The 20,774-nt window shown below is 49.2% G+C and overlaps 1 protein-coding gene across 1 annotated transcript in view; it reads right to left on the minus strand.

The window, feature by feature from the left end:
- LOC126536466 (uncharacterized) overlaps window positions 1-20,774 on the minus strand; it is a 124,227-nt gene that overhangs the window by 24,632 nt on the left and 78,821 nt on the right. The window contains exon 2 of the mRNA XM_050183435.2: window positions 7,347-7,479. Within this exon, the coding sequence (XP_050039392.2) occupies window positions 7,347-7,479 (133 nt within the window). The remainder of the gene's footprint in view (window positions 1-7,346; window positions 7,480-20,774) is intronic.

Here is a 20,774-nt window from a genome sequence, read left to right on the forward strand (position 1 = left end):
GCTCATCTGGTTCTTGCATATACTATAGTGTTTCCTCTTTCGCGGTTACGCCAAGTGGAGAGCTTGGAGTTCGCAATTTTATCTAAGGAAGAGGCTGAAAACAGACAACTTTGACAGCGCAAAAAAAAGAAAAGGAAAGAAAGAAAGAAAGAAAGAAAGAAAGAAAGAAAGAAAGAAAGAAAGAATGAAGAGGAGAGTTATTTTATTTTAGGAAGGCAGAGATGTCGGCCTCAGCTAGTGCACTATCTCATATACCATACTCAGCACTTGGAGAAGACAGAACGGTAGGAAAAGGGGGACTGAGTCGTGATGATGATGATGATGATGATGATGATGATGATCAGGATCATGACGGCAGTTTAGGGATTCATGACGGAGAAAGCAGCCCATATGCAGCTCGCATGCTTAACAGCCTACGAATGTGTGCATCGGCCAAGGAGTCCCTTAGTGCGATAGAGTCGAACATTTGGTGCGTCAAAAATGACTGGCCGACAGCGACGTCACACTTGCAGTCGGAATTTTCCAACTTTTCTTTTGCTTTTCTTGAGTGTAGGCAAGGGAAAACCGGGCTTTTTGTTGCCGCTTTGAAGGAACGCGACGGAGAAATTATAGGGTTTACGTGCAAATACCTTGCATCAGACGCAAAAATTGAATACCAAATGCGGGAAAAAAAAAAGCAACCGATAACGCCTTTGGTCACTCGAAACTGCGAAGTTAGCTTCGATGCGAATAATTTTGTTGCAGGCGTTAAGTAATGAGGTGCGATGAGGTCACTTATGAGGTCGCCGTGAAGGCTGAGAGTTCGGGGGCGAGATAATCGTGTCTGCGTCTGCCACTTCGATAATGCTGACTTTATCTGAAGTTAACCGGTTTCTCGGCGTGGCACCTGTTGGTGAATGTAGCACTGCAACGCGTTAGTTTGGGCTTAATCATCCAACCAGAACGCGCAAGGCTATCCATCAGTTCGTCTAACGGGGTCGCCGCGGAGAGCACAGACCCTATCAGCCCGCATAGAGCTCACATATACGAACTCGAGATAACTTCGCACGCCTCAAGCTGTTGCCGAGCGTCGGTTGTTGTACAGGACGACTCCTACACTGACGCGACGCCTAAAAGCGATTACGGTGCGTATAGGGCCCGTGGGGGCACGATGACTATGTGCCGCGCATTCCCGCGAACTAATGCAAATCATCTGAGGCAGCGCCGACTAGTCACGAGTTGCATAAGCGTGGGAGTAAGACGAGCCGGCATGGCTCGTAGCGTGGAGCGAGTCCATGACTTTTGGGTTAAACGCCAATTGTTTGGGGGCGAATGTGGCGTAGCTTTATATACCCGAACGCGTTCCCGGCGCACCTTACGTAATAACAGCGGCATAATAGCTCACGTTCTTACCAGGATTGTGCGAAAGTCGCGAGATCGCACACCTCTCTTCTGTTTTTTTTCTTCTTTTTCGGCGTATCGTTCTTTGCTGCGTACGGACACGGCGGTAGTTTTTTGCGGTAGGACTGTGAGCTTTGCTAGCTGTCCTCGTCGTAAGCACTGACCTAGAATTAACACATACCTCTACAGCACCGGAGGGTCCCGTGCCTGCAAGACATACCGGTCCGCAATCGTCGCTCATATTACTCTTAATGCATGAGGTCAAGGCGCCCATGCAGGAAAAGAGTCTCGCGGATGCGCTCTATACGACAGCTGTGCGTTTGTGTGCGCGAGGACTGTTTACCAAATTTAAAGGCAAGCAATGGGCAGTCATCTACATTTATTCTGGAGGACCGTGAGCGTCATGTTTCGCAAACTCGCGTGTATCGAGGCGTTGCTGTTTGCTCACTGTCCTTTCCTTCTCTCGCTCTCTCTTTCTCTCTCTCTTTGACGACAGAACTAATGCCAGAAGATTGCCTTATAGGTTCCTCCGGACGATCCTTCTTAGGCGCAGGACAAAGGGTTAATGCGTCTGCCGCTAAGGGCTGCAGTCGGGGCCGTTAACCACCGCCCACTGCGCCAGCTCGTCCCCGCGCAGTCGGTCACGCCCTCTCGAATGAGACGCCACAGGCCAATTCTCTGGCTGCACCGCGGGCCATCATCCTTACGCCGCCGTATGTGAGCGCCAAGCACGCAGCGTGCGAACGTAGCCCGCCACGGGAATGATGGATGGCGTTTCGTCACCGCCTGCCAGCCACCTCCCTGTGTCCTCGCGAGGCGTGTCCCGACGTCGAGGCATCAATTTCGCCCGACGGACAGTGTCGCTGCGTCTGAATGAAACCATTTGTCACTGCATCTGCCAGCGAGGCGCGGACGCGCACACTCGCCTAACGGCAACTTTCTTTTTCCCCTCGTGGCCCCTCCGCGCACCCTTCCACTGCCAAAGGCAACGTCGCGTGTGTGCGTATACGCGCAGCCTCGCGCTCTTTTCCGACGATTCGAGCGGCCCGGATGCGGTCGGTGCCACCTAAGCGCTTTGAATCTGGTTGACCCGGTGGTGTGGCGGGGAAGCTACGCGCGGTCGGCGTCGCTTCGAGAAGATCGACCTCGGCGGCGCCCGTATTGACTTTGCCCACCTTTCTCGCCTTTGTGGGTCAGTCGCGGTGGTCTCTCGTACGCGTTATGTAAGCGAGCCTCGCAGGGAAGAAAAACAAAATTGCGCCGTTTTGTTAACTTGTGTTCGCAGTTCTTCTTTTCCGTTCGTTGTTGTTGTTTTCTTAAGGAGTCGCTCTCTCGCCAGGACGTCCCCTCAGCGCAGGGGTGAGGGACGGGTCGACTTTGGCGCGCATCTTTCGCGAGGTAACACCGCGGAATGCATGCGCGCGTATGGCGGGCACGCCACTTTCGATTTCTGCGTGGGGTACCTGCGGCCGTGCAGTCGGATTGGTTAGCCTATTAGGCAGACAGCAAAGTGTGCATTTTTGACGCCTGGTGTCGGTGGCTATGTAGATTTATGCGCGTGCTTTCTCTGCCTGGGCTTTGAACTTGCCGGCTGTAAGGTTGCTGCCGCTACCCACGGACGGAGACTTATAAGTTGCTAGATCTACCGTTCGCTTTGAATGCCTAATGCTTTAAGGTGTCATAATCATATGCCCATACACCGTACCAGTGAATACGTGAGCATGTGTACGGAAGTCAAGGTACTTTGATGTGCATAGCAATAAACATGCACGTTCGTGATTGACTTAAAAGATTAGAGGTCGCGAGTGCGCCCTGTGCCCTTAAATCCACATATTTGCCTAAAACTCGCAAGTCCTTACCGAGCATGCAAAGCGTGTTGTACCTTTTTGTTTCTTTAGGGCCACTGTAATCTTATTCGCTCATAACGGGTAAACAAATAGTTCTTGAGAGATATTGAGATGTTTCTTTTATATTTACGTGCAAACCTTACTCATTGGTAGTCTCCCACGAGCTTGAATTCAGCGAACAGTGTTTATACAAACCGACTCTTTCTCTGTCCATCTTCCAGGTCATGAACCGGGTGTACTTTTTCCTTCTTTCCCTGTGACTTCGTCAACATACAGTTGTGCCCTTTAAGATGTTGTGCCTATTCAGTCAGATGATTGCGGCGTCTGTGTTTGCTGTGCTCAATAGACTTCCAGCGGAGGTAAAAAGCCACCAGCGTGTCGCCTGTGAGATACTGCCAACACAACCACAGCGGGAAATAACGCGCAGCACGATACTATTTAGTGTAAATTCGTCCAAAGCCGCCATTTATTGCATTCAGAAACATTTTTGAGTCAGTCCGCAACTTCGTTTAACTAATTGTTTGCGTGACTTCGCACCACGAATGACTGTGAACAACCTTACACGTGTTAATTTAGTACAAACGAGAGAGAGGTTCACAGAAACATGGAGTCTTGAAGTAATTAATCGCGGTTGAACAAGGAATGCTTCACGCTGGAATTAACATTTCGACGAGATGACTTGTCGTTTCCCCGACAAAGCCAAGTTCATTTGTCGAAACGCTGGTTCCAGCCTGAAACATCCTTTGTTCGACCACTACTGACCATGCGTTAATCTCACTTTTATGAGAGATTCCTGATAGCGCGTTTTCTTTAAAGCCCGGAGGGTTGCGGTTCGTTCCAGATTTTCAAATGTATCCCAAGCGTTTCTGCTATCCGCGTCGGGTTGACGATTCGCTTGGGCGACCGGAGCCAATCCTTGTGGCTAACCTTCTCACCGTCACTGGTTGCGTCTGGCACAGTTCAGATAACGCCACACGTGCCAAGTGGTTACGTCTGCGCAGTACTTGTAACACCTGTTTCTTCCTTTTTCTTTTTTTCTCATCGAACTAAGAAACGAAACTTTCTTCGGGAACTGTTCAGGACAAAAGAACACTCTGCCATACCGGCGACTTCAAAGCCCCTTCGTGTAAGCACGGCGCACCGCGCTTTCTCAGGGCGCCGAGTCGGCGCGGGACGCAGCGCGTGCAGGCTACCGGTACTCTATGTACTGCGTGCTCCTATATAATCTCATTTAGTGAGCAGCTGCCGGATGGGACGGCGTGACGTTGTTCTCTCCGCGGCCCACTTTCGCTCGGAGCCTCTTCCGCGACAGAGGTTTCGCGACCTTTGTTCGCAGGACCTCCCTCTGAGGCTCATCGTCCCAAAGACGCATCGCGGGGAGAGAAGTTCGAGTCGCTCTTCAATCACTCGCGCTTAGCCGAAACGAAAGCTGGGACACCACATGAGCGAGAGCACTCGAACGACATAGCCGCGTGAACCAATACCAGCGAGCAAATTCGTGCAGCCTTCGCCGGTCGGTTGCGGCCTAGAAAGAAAGAAACAAAGGGGCGCTTCGTGAAACGGCGCAACGGTAAATTACACGAAACGGTATTGTGGCAAGGGGTGTATAGTCTTCAGATCGAAGAACGCGGCGGCGGCGTTGGAGCCAGAACGGGGCGTTACCGGGAAGTATGTTGGCCCGTCGTACTCGAGTTGGCAGAACATTTGCAGCTACCGCGGCAGAGTTCGAGCCACATTCGTCGGCTTGACCGACGTGACCCTGCACCACATTTCAGTTCGAACTAGACAGTTTGGGCGTCGCGCGCGCGCGCGCCTCGAAATTTTCACAAGGCGCCGCAATGGACGTCGTGGCGTTCATTCGGGGCTTTTCTGGCGGTGTGCGAGGAGGAGGCGTCTCCACGGGGCTACTGCCGAGCAGGTCACGGAAGCACAAGGTCGGTCTGCTGGCCTTATAGAGAGCTTTACCTTCTTCATTTTTTTGTTTGTTTATAAAGCGGCCGACTTCACTTCTTTTTTGTTCTTCCTCTAAAAGCTGTTGGCAGACACTCCCAGCCTAGAAGCGGCACCCACTAATGCACAACCACACATCCGATAGTGTGCGGCTTGTGCGTTGAGAGTGATAGCGGCCGCCGCTTGAGAGACATGATCGTGCTTCGATTTCTTTCTTTCTTTCTTTCTTTCTTTCTTTCTTTCTTTCTGTACAACGCAATGCCCACTCACGTCTCTGAGGGAGGGGCTTTGCAGAGACGAAACAATTTGACCTATCATATTTGACGCGCCCTAATCTGCAAGCTCAATAGTCTCGTTCTCCTGACATGTGATAGAGCGGCACGCGTAACGAATCTGAGCTATGCAATAACGCGAGACCTCTCTACGTCGTTACATTGCACTCTTTTCGCTTGCTATTTTGCGTTCGGTTCGCTATTTAAAGGAATCTGCAGCACTGCAATCTAAATCTTGTTGCATACGAGTCGATGACATGCGACTATTACTGTAGGGAAGCAAGATATAATGGCTTTCTTTTGTTCTTTCAGTCACTACCTTTTCAGCGGGTGGTTAAGGAGAGAAATCAAGCATGTCTGGCATTGCAAGCAGAAAACTCTTCTTGATTCGAACACGCATAAATGCAGATGAGAAACCTTTACGGTTCTAATGTACGCGTCTGGTTTGTTTGTTTGCTTCTGTCTACTATGGCTCGAAAAATGTGACTTTTTTGTGTTGTTGTCTTTCTCGTACTCTCTGCTGGCTTAATCAATCCCAGAGAGTTTAGCCAAGGATGACTCGATTGTGTGAGTCACAAATCCTAGTTCTAGATGCAATATTTAGACATTGCTCACTTATCACCAACATGTTTGACGAGCGTTCAACATTTGAGCTGATTAATGAGTGGCGCGAAGTCTCCTATTCATTTGTTAACTGACTGTGTCTGCCATACACAGGGAATCGTATTTAAAACACACTCACGCAAAGCCACGTGTTGGCGTTTTCGTGAGCCAATCCTTAGTGGAATAACTAAGTACGGAATCTGAACTAATTTAGGCTTTCGATAGTCCGTGGCATTGCAAGTAGAGCGTATTGCACGAGGAACCAGAACGAGAAGCATGGAATGTTGTCCTCTGTAGTATCGTTTCAGTCCCTGGTACTATTTGCATCAACCAGTTATCTGCACTGCTGCTTTTTTTTTTTGTTTGCTCTGGGCAATCAACTGAAAAGTTGCATAGTATGGAACAGACAACTTGCAAATTTCAAAGAAAGCAGCCGGTGGGCAGTGACTTAACCCTGTCACACTGAAACAGCGGGCAGGGAACACAGAACATGAGAAAAGGCAGGGGGCAGGAAGTTTCTCGCATGTTTCAGTGTGAACGAATACCAAGTCGCCCGAAATTTAGGTCTCTTATTTCGACCCTGCTAACTTCAGATATCTCACGCAGCGGTTCTTCTGCAGCATCTTGGGCTGATAAATAGAGGTTACGCGCCCAGGCAGGACGGTTGGATATTTAACAGATTTGTCGTTCGTTGGAACACCGCCTCCGTCGCTCGTCGGCCCGTAAAGCGGTGAAGGCGCTCTTGTGCTTTTTGAGGACGACGGGCTTGTGTGAACGTCTGTGACTATTAATGCATTTTATATTAGACCACACGCGTCAGCGAACTCACCGTTGATTTCCTTCTTTCCTTCCTTCCTCTCTCTCCCTGTCATCTTTGTTTTCCCCTTTTCCATTTCCCCGGTGTAGGGTAGCCAACCGGACGTTATTCTGGTTAACCTCCCTGCCTTCTGCTTTTCTCTTTCCTTCCCCTTGTCGTTCGTTCCTCGATTGACGTGTAGAACTGCTAGTGTAGAACTGTAGAACGTGACCTTGTGTGTTACCTCCACGTCTTTTTTTTTTCCTCATCAGGTGAGCTCAATGACACACATCAATGACGTGTCGCGTGGAGTGAAGTATCTGCGCTTCTTTGTTTCTTTTCCTTTTTCTTTTTTTTTCTCGCGCTTTGCTAACATCGATGCACAGAGCTTTGCAAGTTGCAAAAGAACGAAGATGACAAGGTCATTGATTTACATTATTAACAAAGCAGCTGACCGAGCGGTCAGCACAGGTCAGCGGCCATAGTGAATATACTCACGCGTAGTGCACTTCGAGCAGGATGCCCGACTCGTCCATCTCGCATGCCGCCCTGCTACAGACGCCGATGGCCCAGCTCTCGTTGACGGCCCTCGCCGAGCAACTACTCACGTCGTAGCACATCCCCGGAAAGTCTGCGGCATTTGGGAAACAAAAGAAATTGCGATGTCAGCACTCCAGTGGCCATCTTATATACATAAACGCCAGGCGCTGTCATGGACTCAAGGTGCCGCCGAGCTTTCGGCGAGTATATGCATGACCAATAACCCTTTCGCTAGGGCGCCTTAGATTTCGCATTGGCCTTCTCGAGCGTACTCGAAGAAACGTGAGCGACATTAGCGCAGGGCTCGTCGCCCAAGCATGCTTGTAAGTAATAACGTAGCAGTGCTCAGCTCGCCCTGAGTTGAAGTATGCAATAAAGTCAAAAAGTCATAATGTCGGCAATTGAAGAACGTAATTTCGAACGTTGAAGAACCTTATTCTGATCTCGTGGAGAGGCCTCAACGGTCACAAATACGATTGAATATTTTGGCGCTGTCACCGAAAGAGAGGTCCTCTGAGGGAAGCCACGCAAATCATAAAACTGCAATGCCAAGATTTTCATAGATTAGCGCGACATTTTAAATGGCTTCAAGCAAACTAAATATTATCACAAAAGTGGGCAAAGCCTCTGACTTGAGAAAGAACGCCAGAACCGTCTATCGTGAATGCTCGGCCCGTTGCATGATGCACTTCAATTCGCAAAGTTTGAGTTTCAAGTCACGGATAAATGGCGATAACCTTTGGCACTTCGCTACTGTACGTTGATCAGTGCGAACGAGACCAAGGCTACTATATATCCTAGTACTTGCAAACCTTGCCTCAGAACTCAAAAATAATTTTTCGTGAAGAAAAAAGAAATAGATAAGATGGCGTAGCCGGAAACGCGTCGCATCCGTCTTTTCCATTTTGTTCCACCATTTGGACCTACCCCGTCACAGTAAAAATGAGCTAAGGTTGTCTTAATATAGTGGCCTTTCCTTTGTTCTACCTAAACCGGATGCGCGAAACTGGCTTGAACTGCCCGATGGTCGAATTAAGCAAATGGATTGAAAAGTACGGCTGTTTGGTGGCACTGTTGAACACGTTCGACTTAAAGGAAATGTCGTATTAACCGATGTCTGAATGACGGAAAGCCATTGAGATTAATCTTGACTCAGTGACTAGGTTCGAAGCAAGTGCCACCTCGTCGCGTATGTTCCTCCTCCTATCTGTTGTCATTTTCCTGCTTGATGAACAGCAGAGCGTATCAGGGTGCCAATTTGTGTAGCTGTACTTTTGTAATGCAAGGTGAATTTGCCAGAGCACATGATGCTTGTTCGGTCTTCTTGAAGTCAGGTTGAGTCACCTGTCTACGCTTGCACTCTCAAGGGCCACCCTTTACTGGCGCTGTGAAAATTTCCTCCTTCGGTTAGCTGCACTGACTGCTGGTTTTCTTCTTCTTCTTCTTCAAAAAAAAAATTCACGCTAGCTCGTGGGGAACAATTTTAGCAGTGCATAAAGGCTATTTAGATCGCCTGTTGCAATGCGGTGTTATGTACTGTTTTGCATTTGAAAGGCTTTCCACGCGTCAACGTGCTGGAGCAACAAAGGCGCAGTTGGAAACGGTGCCGTTGCATAAAATATGCGGCTTTTATCGGTTACATTAGTCGTTGAACAAGAACGGCTTCTCAGAAGGCGTAGGACAAAAAGAAAACACGCACACGCACACACACACACACACAAAAAAAAAAACGACAAATGAATCTGTGATAACCGCAGCTGGATCGAGAATTGCGCAAAAAAAAGAAAAAAGAATTTTGCAGGGAAAGTTTGCTTATGGGCACAGCGCTATAATCCGTATGCGGGCGAGGTGCTTGGCGTCTAACGACTTTGTGTATGTTATCAAACGAGATGGTCGGCCGGTCGCTGGTTTTTATTTTTTGTCCCGTCCTTACGGAATACGTTGCCACAACATTAGCGCTCGCATTTGGCCAAGGAAGGCGCTTTTTAAAGCAACTGGCTCGATTCTGAGGAGAGAAATAGGCGTCTTTGTGACCTCGTTTGTAAAGGAAACGACCGGTTCATGCAAAGTTTTCCCTTTTTTATTCTCTTTATCTCTCTTTCTTCCTTTTCGTTTGGTCGCGAGAGCGATAATAGGAAGCGGATTCTTGACGTATTCGGCAGGAAGGGTCTAACAAGGCTCGAGGCGTCACTCGGAAAGCATGCGTGACTCCTCTGGACGTTGCGTTTTTTTTCATCAGTTTTTTTTTTAGTTTTCTATGCGGACGTATTTGATCGTTCAGTCAAGCACTGCCGATAAAACCTGCAGAACTTGCGTAGTTTCGGACTCGTTATGTATAGGGATGTCGATCACGCGATTGAAGAAGGCTGTTCCGTGGAAGCTCAGGTCGCCCAACAGTAACAGTGCACATTTCTGCGAACTTGCCACGCTCTGTTATGGCTCAAGTTTATTCGTCGCCCAAGCTCCCGTCGCAGCTTTTGCGTCACTATTTGTTCAGAAAATTGCAGAAGCTGTGGAGCTCGTATACGGCAGCTTTCGCAATACTTCTCATCGTCGGCGTGGGTATTTTGTAGATGTTTTTTTGGCAGCACAAGTTACAGCGAGTTACAATGACGATTCCTGCATTGAGAATTATTGCTGCTGGTCAGGCTGATAGAACAGGGCCGCCACAACACGAAATTTACGTAACCGCCGACGCAAGCATTGGGCGGTGACCCGCAGCGTTGCTGAACAGCCCAATCAAACGCTCTCCTCGTTTACCGAAGGTCACTTTTGTTTGCTTTCGAAACGAATAACATTACCTACATTGAGCCGTCTTATTTAATTGGCTGACAAGAGGCGAGGAGCACGCTCAAGGGGAGAGGGGCTCGACCCTTGAACAGATGGTGCATTTACAAATAGTTTTGCAGAAAGACGGGTGTAGAAGAACAGTTAATGCCAATGAAATGTCCGCACCACATAACAGTCGTAACAACCTAGCAGAATTACGAAGAAACTCTTAAAGCAACAGTGCAAACTGTCTTTCTTTTGTCAAGCGCCACCTTGTTATGTCATATTTAGTATACCCATATTGGTATACTCCAAACCGTTCCTTTACGCCGCCGCCACCGCCACCACGGCCAAGCACCTTACAGCTTCATAGTCAGAAGAATACCGAGGCTCAGAAAAAGGAATTTGGCGCGGCTTGGCCTGCACTACCACAGACACACTTCTCCGCCGAGCGACAGAATCGACTACCATCAAGCGCTACAATCCGACAACAGATAGTCAAGCTGTGCAAGATGTCTAGGCCGTTGCTATGCTGAGGTCACTGGTGAGTGTTGTCCGAGCACTCCTCAATAATATGCAAACGCCATCCGCTAAATGTGCACTGCAGATCCTGGATACCCTTGAACCAGTACTTCCGGGTCTACAGTAACAAGACGGCTTGCCACTGTAGGATTCGTCGGACGATCTCGCCGCTGCCACCATTTGTTAGGGTTGGACGATCTATGAGCTGTAGGCCGATCTCGCCGCTGCCATTCAGATGTAAGATTTGGCAGTCGTAGCTGTAGGAAGGAGCTTGACTCTTCGTCGGGACTTAGGAGAGCAGGATTTATTTACATGTTATTTACAGTTGAACATGAGATACATCGACAAGCTAGCGTGGCTCCCAAATTGAGCCCGCAAGACGAGCATACAGCAAACAGCTTACGAGCACACAGCTCACGAGTACATTTCGAGCACCACAACGAGCACACTCTAGCAGCCGACAATCGCTGCTTATAAGCACTCTACTCGGCGTCGTAGTTCGACGTCATTGAAGATGACCCGCCCTTTTGGAGGAGGCAGGCTCTCGACTTGGAGGAGGATGAGGGCTCACATACACGTGGCGCACACACACACACACAGGTGTAATGGTCCGGAGCCGACGTCAGAGGGGCTTCGTAGAACTCTGAGCCGTCCCGGGTGGCGCGCCCGGGTAGCACATTGTCTGGTGTCTCGAAAAGCTCATGGGGAGGTTCCGCCAATTACCCCCCTCGAGAACTCCCCTGAGCTGACCCCGCGCCACGTGGCTGCCGGTTATCCACAGTTCTCTGAAGTGCGCCCCGTCCCGGTTGGATCGGAACACGTGCAGCGGGCTGAAATAGCTGCAGGCCGATCCTAACACCATCCACAACCACTGCGGCCATTCCGGGAACAAGTCAAGTGCGATTCCATACTTCAATGGAACCCCAGAGGTCTGCAGTCACGGATGTCAGAATTTCGGCACTGTTTTTGAGAATAAGTTCCCCGTTATCATAATTTGTGAACCTCATTTTTCAACGACAATTCGACTGTCGGGCTGCGAATCATTCGTTTCTTCATCATGCATTGAACGTAGTCAAGTTGTTGTGTATATCCGCAAGGAGCTCACGTATGTTTACCAAATTGTGCAGCCTCACAACGATAATCAATACGTGTGTCTCCGTGTTAAAAAGAAGAAAGCCTCATTCACACTTATAGGCGCCCACATATCCACATCACGTCGACTTGACTGACAGGGACCAAGCGACATACAAAACCTCCCGGCCCTTGGATAATCATGGGTGACTTTAACGCCCATCATCCACTCGGGAAGCCTTAGGACAAATCAACGAGGCATGTGTCTTGTTGATTTCGCTGCCGAGCATGGACTATAAGAGTTTTGAACGATGGCAGCCCGACTTATCTCCGAGGAGTGACTTACAGCAGCTGCTTGGACTTGACATTAGTGCCGAGTTTAAGTTCCAAAGTTAAATTGTTTACAGACATTGAAACTCATGACAGCGATCATATTCCTACGTACATGACTATCAGAGGCCTTGACAGTTCTTTTTACTTTGTGCTCTCAATACAGATAGATTGGCAAGCGTACCGAATTCCGATCGAGGAAAAGTGCAGACATGACCATCCCGAGCCCCTCGAAGACACGACCATACAAGCTCTGCAGGTTTCTACGCGGATGTTTACAACATCTACACGATGCACAGATTTCGACCAAGAATTAGAGAGGCTTTGGGTGATCCGCCGGCGGGCCGAGAGAGTATATAGGCGTACGAAGTACTATTATGACCTGAGGGAAGCCCGACGCATTCAGAAGAAAGTTCAGCGTCAGATGAGCAGACTTCAGGACCAACGATGGAAGAGCTTCGGCAAATCTCTGGGCCCTCGCAAGCCGTTATCCCCCGTGTGGAGAACTCTCCAGGGTCCTTTCTCACCTCCACAACAACGTCTTCCCTTCACAGCGGTGGCGCTACATCAAAGTCGTCCAGAGCTTGAGGTCGGGGGAGAATTTTGTGCAAAAGTTACTTGCGACTTTGTTTTGCTGGCTGCCGTCTTCTTACATGACGTTTCGATCGCGAGAGATCAAAGTATGGAAGCGCCTTTCTCTATGGTATAACTCCAAGCGTCCTTGGCTGCGTGCGGGCGATCGTCATCACCAGGCCCCGATGGGCTGACCTACGCTGCCTTGAGGCACCTATGTCCAAAAGCGCAACGTTGTTTTCTGGATATATTCAGTCAATCTTGGCGTGACGGCATAGTCCCCGACGATTGGAAGTGTAGCCGACTGGTGCCTCTAATGAAGCCTCGGAAGTCTCCGCTGGACCTTACATCGTACCGGCTGATTGCACTTGCGTGTTGCATCGGTAAGGTCATGGAGAGAATGTTGTTGACACGCATGGAGTGGTACGTCGAATACTATAAAATTTACCCTGAGGCTATGGCTGCTTCTCGACGTAGATGGTCTTCAATTGACAGTGTCATAGATCTCGTGACCTCCGTGCAGCAACTAAAAGCTATGAAGTGCCTCTCTTCTTCTTCCTAGATGTTCTTAGATGTAAAAGGTGCCTACGACAACGTAACCCATGGAGCCATTCTCCAAGCTCTTGAGGCTGCAGAACTTGGAGGGCACGTCTTTAGGTGGATTAGGAGCTATCTCTCATGGAGATCTGTGTTTGTCCTTACAGAGGATGCCCCGATATGTCCACTCGTGGTGTCCCACAAGGCGGAGTGTTGAGCCCCACTCTTTTCAATCTCTTTCTAGTGGGGCTTGCGGAAACCCTACCACAGACTGCTAATGTCTCGCTCTACGCTGCCGATATTTGTATCTGGACGTCCGGCGTGACAAAGCCACAAGTGCGCGCCAGAATACAGAAAGTGGCAACTCTGACAGCGGCATACCTTCGCTGACAAAGTCTCACGATTTCTAAAGAAAAGTGTGCGCTAAAGGCATTTACACCGAAACCGATATCTTTCCAGGCGGTATGTATCGAGGGCCAGTCCATAACGTACAAGAAAGCAAACATGTTCTTAGGCATTATTGTGGATGGTGACCTCACCTGGAGTCCGCATGTCTCTTACATTAAGAAAAAGCTCATTTGTATTGCAAATATGCGTAAATTTGTATCTTGAGTATCATGGGGACCATCCATGCGCTCCATGTTGCAGCTATACACGGCACGTTTTCTCGGACTTTTGCGATGCAGTCTTCCTGTTTTGTTCAACACATGCAAGACTCATCTCCTTGCACTACAGAGCGTACAAACCCAAGCACTTCGGACATGTCTTGGCCTCCCGAGATCTTCTTCGACAGCTGCAACGATTGTCATTGCACAGGAGCACCCGATCACCACTCATATCGTCGGTGAGACGCTAAGAGCGCATATTCGACGCCTTTCTCGGCTACCACCCCACCATTTAGCCGATTTGCCAGTGCGAAGACCACGGGCTACATTCTTTGGTATTGTGACGAGACACTATGACTCGATATCATCTGGCTTCAAGCCTGCCAAACGCCCAACATCAGCGTTGTGGTGCCTCTGGCAAATTCACTTGTGCCACTCAATTCCTGGGATTGCTAAGAAGGCAAACTTGTCACCGCTAGACTTTAAGCAGTTGTCTCTGCTTCTCCTCAACGAGTTTTATTTTGATCGCATACCTATTTACACGGACGATTCCACCAATTCAAACAGCTCTATCGGAGCAGTAGTTTTTACATCAGTGTCGTCTCTTTGCAGTTTAAATATTCGCACAATACAACGTTGACAGCGGCAGAACTTGCGGCTCTTCAAGGTGCACTCAAGTACGTGCTTCAGCAGCCGTTGGGCCATCTTCTGCAATTCTAAAGCAGCCAAACCGTAGTTTGCCCTGCGTCATGGTTTACACGAGCAGCTAGGGTACTAAATAAGGCACGCTCATAATCATGCGCTCGAGAAAGGCCACGACATTGTATTTCAATGGTTGCCAAGCCATTGCGGAATTGTCGGCAACTACAGCGCAGATGAAGCTGCGCCTTCGGTTCACCGAAAACGTCAGTGGGTTCATACACCACTTTCGAGAACTAATGCTGCGCGACAACTTCAATCACTTGCTCGCCACATCACACTCCCACGATGGAATTCACCGGGTTTCACCAACTCACGCTTGCACTCTCTCGACCCTAACTTGTGACTTCGGCTACCACCTGGACTCTCCCGTCGCGAAACAACTTTACCGGGTCACATATCGTTGGGCGCCGCATTTACAAATTCCTATTCATTCCTGATAGGAATGGCCAACAGTGTGACGTGCCATTTGTGTGCGTCCGATGAAATTCTAGAGCACCTTCTGTCTGACTGCCCATCCTTTGACACTCAACGACTTACTTTACGAGGGAAATTCAACCGGCTAGACAATAGAGCGCTCTCAGAAGAAAATATCCTTGGACCATGGCCTATGCGTTTTTGCATGCAAAAGGCCACAAAAGCCTTTTAGCGCTTCTTGAAGGGCGTTGGATTGTGTGAACGCTGGTGACAGTGGAGATTCATCTGCGACTGACTGTGAATGACTGACCAGTATTTTAATTTTCACTCCTTATCTCCCCTTTTACCCCTCCCCAAGTGTAGGGTAGCCAATCGGGCACGTCTTTGGTTAACCTCCCTACATGTCCCTCTTAATTTCTCTCTATCTTGGTTCTATTAGAAAAAGGAGCAGCCGGTGCCGCATAAAGGCGCCAACGCCTCCCAAATACCATGTGTTAAAAATGGGAACACCAGATTTTTATTGACGGAGAGGGATTTTCTGCGTTCAAGGGTCTGGTCGGAGGGAGAAAATGATAGGAATCGGCATTCAGAAGCGGTTGACTTGGAAAGGCTGGTTGCATGACGCCATGCCTCTCTTTCTTTCTTTTTTTGTCTCTTCCTTACACTTTGCGCTGAAGTCAGTTTGCGTCAACAATCTTAAGGGATCGGACACAACGTGGCCGCGCAGGAAGTGCACCCTGGGAACCCCCGCGTGTTCGAGGAATGAGTCAGTGTCGGGGCAGCGGTGTAGCGGCATGCGGTCGCTTGCGTAAAACTCGGCCAGGACGCGACGACGAACGGGCGGCCGGGCGTGACCGAAGACGCATTAAGAAAGCTACACGGATGGCTCTCAACCGGTTCACCGTTGGCTCGAGCCAGCCCGCCTGCTCCACACCCCGGACCAAAAGACGAAGGGGTAAAAAAGAGGAAAAAAAGAAATGGAGCGCAGGAGTATCTCCGTGTGGCCTTTCGTCACCGGTCATTTCATTTCGTTCCACTCACCATATGGACATCAGAATTCTATTCCGTTAAAAAAAAAAGAAAACAGAAAGAAAGGAAAACTCCTCGAGGAGATTCCTTTCAGAGGCACGATTACAATTCTGGGAAAGCGCAGGCTGTCTATCTACCTCGAAGAGGTACGACGCAGTGTTTGCACGTTCCTTTATTTTTATTTCTTTTTGCCTATTACCGACGGCGGCTTTACTTGCTTCACAAATGTACGCAGTAAAACATTGCAGTATTGCTAACAAATGATCGCACATGATCGCAGGGTAGCCCTTAATTGACGCTGCGATTCAGTGGCCCACGGGTCAAACAGTTAATATGTTTACACTAATTGCACTCACACGTACAAAACGGAACACAGGTGGCGTACTTATTTATTCAAATAACTATTCGTATCTAAGGGCCAGAATTTGTGGCAGCGGCTGGCTTCCTGTGTTGCTTTCGTTTATTACGCTGGCTTGGACTTCCTGTCTTTCTGTTGTTGCATGGCTCTTATCATCTTGGTCAGCAGCTTCGGTGGCGTACTGGATGCAGTGGGGATTCGCGGTCACTGGAGTATCTCGCGCTGCATTTTTCTGCCAGCAGATCGCGCGACAATCAGCATACCTCCTAGCCTTTTGGCGAATAAGGGCGTTGGATATCTCGAAACGTATAGGTATTTGGGTAATCCTCTGTGCCGCCCTGTGTCAGCCCCGATCACGCGCGTTGCGCATATGTGAGAGTCTTAGGAGAAAAAAAAAAAAAAAAGAGGTGATCCTCCTCGCAAAATTACCCCACAAAATTGCTATCCACGAGGAATCGTAATACACTGCACTTATCGCTCGCAGGTTTTGTGTACGCCTGTTCCTGCGAGAACATCTACCGTGCGTGTCGGTTTACAGATGTATCAGTTCACGTTTCGCGGTCGCTCTTCCTGAAATACACGCGATATTTTTTTTTGTTTTCTGTCTAGGGCAGTTCCGGACGAAAAGCTCGCCAGCTGCGGCCCTTCCGTGTCTTCCTGACGCTGTTTCTGCCCACCTTGCGGTACTAATTCCGTTATTGCTAGGCGACGCAGCTGCCCTGGAAAATTGAACGCCACGAGCTACGCGCGTAGCGAGAAACGAAAGAAAAGAAACGAAAAGAGATGAAAAGGAAAGAATGGGCCAGGAAACAAGTGGAAGGACAGAAGTACGTCAGAGAAACTTGCACGATGGGGTCACCGGGTCTCAGGGGCCCATTTCGTGTTTCGAAATCCCAAGAAACGGAAGAAACGTCGCAGACCGGGCAATGTGACTCGATCTAACTGCGCTTACGCGGGGCGCGTTGTCTGTATCTGTGGTAAGAAGGTGGGAGAATGGAGAGCGGGGAGGGGGGATGACAGCGCGGAGAGCGAGGTCACGCAGTTCGCCTGTCGTCCTGCCATACCAGGCGCGTAACAGAGCGGTTGGTATATAGCGCCCCTGCTGAGACAGAAGCGCGTTGCGTTTCTTGTGTGAGACGGCTCGAGCGATCACCTTCTGTTGTAACCGGAGGCGGGACATTGTGAGAGGAGTGGAAACATATGGGCCTATCTGATGCGCAGGGCACAACGTCGCAAATGACCCCCCCCCCCCTCGCCCCCTTCCAAGAAAAGAAAAGTGTTTAGGCGAAGGGTAAACTGACTAAGGTTCTTAATTACAACAGCACAAGAATTAAACGGAAGTAAACACTCAGATGGCGATAAAGCTCAGCTCCGACTGATAGCTGACATTCTTTTCCTAGATTAAAGCGGACGTTACACGTGCCTCAGCGCGCATGCAATTTTTATACGCGGGCTCCCTTAAATAAATTAATGTGCCAGCTCACAGCTAGTGCATGTCGCGCATAAGCCCTTCTGTCGTCTTCGTTCTCTTGCGGCTGTGGCGATTTCGAAGGGACAAAATCAGGGGTGTCTTCAAACGGTCTACCGAGCGTAACGTTCTTCTTTGCTGAGCCTTTTAAACCGAGCTTCGCTTCGGCGTGGCAGCGACATGAGCTGCGTGTAGCGATGGATCGGGGCAAATTGCTACGCGAAAGAGGACTGGGGAAGGGGGGGGGGGGGGTTGGCCACTTCCGGGAATTCTAGCATTCCTTCTCCCGCCTCTACTGGTGGCTGCAGCGGATATATAGCTGCCGGATGTAAGAGCAAGAAACAACAAGAAAACAACGCACTGCGAAGCCTCGGCGTGAGCGGTTATTGTTCTTATCCCCTCGTCTCCAATCTCCTCCCTTCCTATAGAACTAGTACGCGGCTTCGCGACGTTTGGGGGCAAATCGGTAATCAGCCGTAACGACGACCGGCGGCCGGCGATGGTGAAAGGAGCTGCGCGCAAAAACAGGGACGATTCTGCGCTCCCGATGCGTGCGGTCTTCGATGAGAGGGATTGACAGCGGCGAATGTAGCATACGCCGCCCGCAGGTCTTGCATATAGGGGGGAGCAGCTGTCGACCGTAGCCAGGATCGCAGTCTCGAGAAGAAATGAAACGAAGGAGGCGGTTTCGAGAGTTAACGATTCGCGAAAGGTCGGTGATGGCCGTAGCAGATCTGTATTGCGGCTCTGCTCGAAGTGTTAGATGCATGCGCATATATAGGGGTTGCGGCATTCGTGGGTCGTGCATGGGGTGCAACGCTCAAGACCCACCCCTGTTTCAGTACGACACAGCCCGCATCTTGATGCTTTTTAAGGTTCGTGCAATGTTACATAAGCTTTACTAATTAAGTTCCCTCCCCCCCCCCTTTCTTCTTTCTCTTCTGCCACGAAAATGCCATTAAGCAAGCGCGACACAAGAATCGTGTTCTCTTCATACGTTATTTGGCGTATGCATGCAGTAGACTGGAATGAACCACCAAGATCAAATTATACGCCGATATGCATTGCTTATATGTAGACGCTTTTTCATTGTCGGCTCAATAGCACCTCGCGATTTTCCCTTTGTTGTAAGCCACAGAAGCGTCATCACACAACCTGTAGACGTAGGCTCGCGCGCATTGTTGTGAGCACAGGGACGTGTGCACATTTCTTGACAAGGAGCTCGATTAAATGACCGCGTTTGCTTCGTTTGCTTCGGAGGTCGACATTTCGAGCGCAGTGTTCGATAAGAAAGGTTCTGCTCCCACAAGGGACGTTTGAGCTTTTGTTCTATAGATATCCTTTTGCGTGCGCGCTTTGCTCTTGTTGCGCTGCGCCCTCGTCCTTGCGTCTAGTTACTATAGCTTTGTTCTTTTCTTTGACGAATCATCACGATGGAGATGCCTTCCATACCTCCATTCTATTTATTTATTTATTTACTTTTTGCTTTTAGGAAGCAAGGTTTATCTAAAGGCGAGCACATTTAACGGCGTTGGCAGTGAAAATGATAAGCCTCTACAGTGGCCTATATCACGTAACATCCGGAAACAAAGCTCAAATCGTCCTTCAATTTCCCTGGCAAGAAAAAAAAGAAAGAACGTCAAACTTACTTATATGATGTTTTTAGTATGATTAAAGAGGTAGTGGGGTAGTAACTATGAGCTTTAGGATAGTGAAAATTCAGGATCCTGTAACATACGGACTTCGAAATTGCTTCTGTATGCACAAACAAACAATCAAGCAAAAAAAACATGGGGGAGCATAGGTGGCAAAGTATTTATCTTGTACAGCGCATGGCATTGATATGGAAAGTCAATGCAACTGTCGGCTTACAGATAAGCAAGATTTGAAGAGTAACCATAGCTGCTGGTTGGCTAACAACGGGTGCTTGAAGCGCCCCATGGAAGAGACGCGTAGGTTCTTTACCTTGGAAGGTCGATCGTGAATTAGTCGCAATAATTCCGTATATTGTAACCGAAAATAAAAAAAAAATCAACCGAATTTATTTTCTCAAGCCGATAACTTCGAATCAAAAGAGAAGGTCCGCATTGAAATTTTCGTATACTCGCCCAAACCTACTATTAACGCGATAGCGACAGCACGCTGATAAGCGTCTCCCTGCACGCCAGGCGTGCTGTGGATGTAGGGAGAGGAGGCCGCAGCTTTGCAGGGGAGAGAAGTGCCCGCTTGCTCTTGAGATACTCGCCGCGCCCAGGCACCTGACACGCGCTGTCAAACTCGTGACAGCACCTTTGAACGCGCCGTGAGAGCGTAGGCAGCGTCTGTTACCCGGGTGGGCGAATGAAGCAACAACGACGACGACCGGGCACCACTGCGTTTTCTATAGCGAATGTTACGCGCTGTTTCAATACGCAGCTTCACGGTCCAGCTGCGTACGATCGAAACTTTGTCCCCTACCGTCGTGGCGTCTGCGTTCTCGCTTCGATTCCGTCGCGAAACGCAAATCATTCTCGCGATCTAAGGCGTCGACAAAGTGGCATCGCGCTGCGGCAGTATAATTTCTCAAGTTTCACTAACCATCATTTACGCTCCGTCGACCGCACCTTTGTAAGTGTAAGTTGTTACTTGGTCTCTCCCCTTGATACGAGGCAAGCTATACTGCGCCTCCTCTGGTTGGTCGTTGTCGACGGCACTGATTGCAACGTCGGCCGCTACGCGAAGAAAACACATTGAAACAAGATTTCAGCAGCTATCCGTTTACTTGACGATCAAGGCTTGGCCTTCGCGCTGAAGTCGGTCTGACGAAGGATCAGAGCAAAATTTTGAGTCAATGTTGCCATACACTAAGGACGCAAAAAATTACAAAGACTCCGGCTGCGGTTTTAAATTAAAACAGCTTAGACAGCTTTACTTGTGTCCATGCAAGTGACAGCGCCCCCTTTTAGTTTTTCCTGCCCATTATCCCGCTTTTCTAAACGTAGTTTGTAGCCAAGTCGATCAGCCATTGT

Source organism: Dermacentor andersoni, chromosome 4, assembly GCF_023375885.2.
Source record: "Dermacentor andersoni chromosome 4, qqDerAnde1_hic_scaffold, whole genome shotgun sequence".
Lineage (NCBI taxonomy): Eukaryota > Metazoa > Arthropoda > Arachnida > Ixodida > Ixodidae > Dermacentor > Dermacentor andersoni.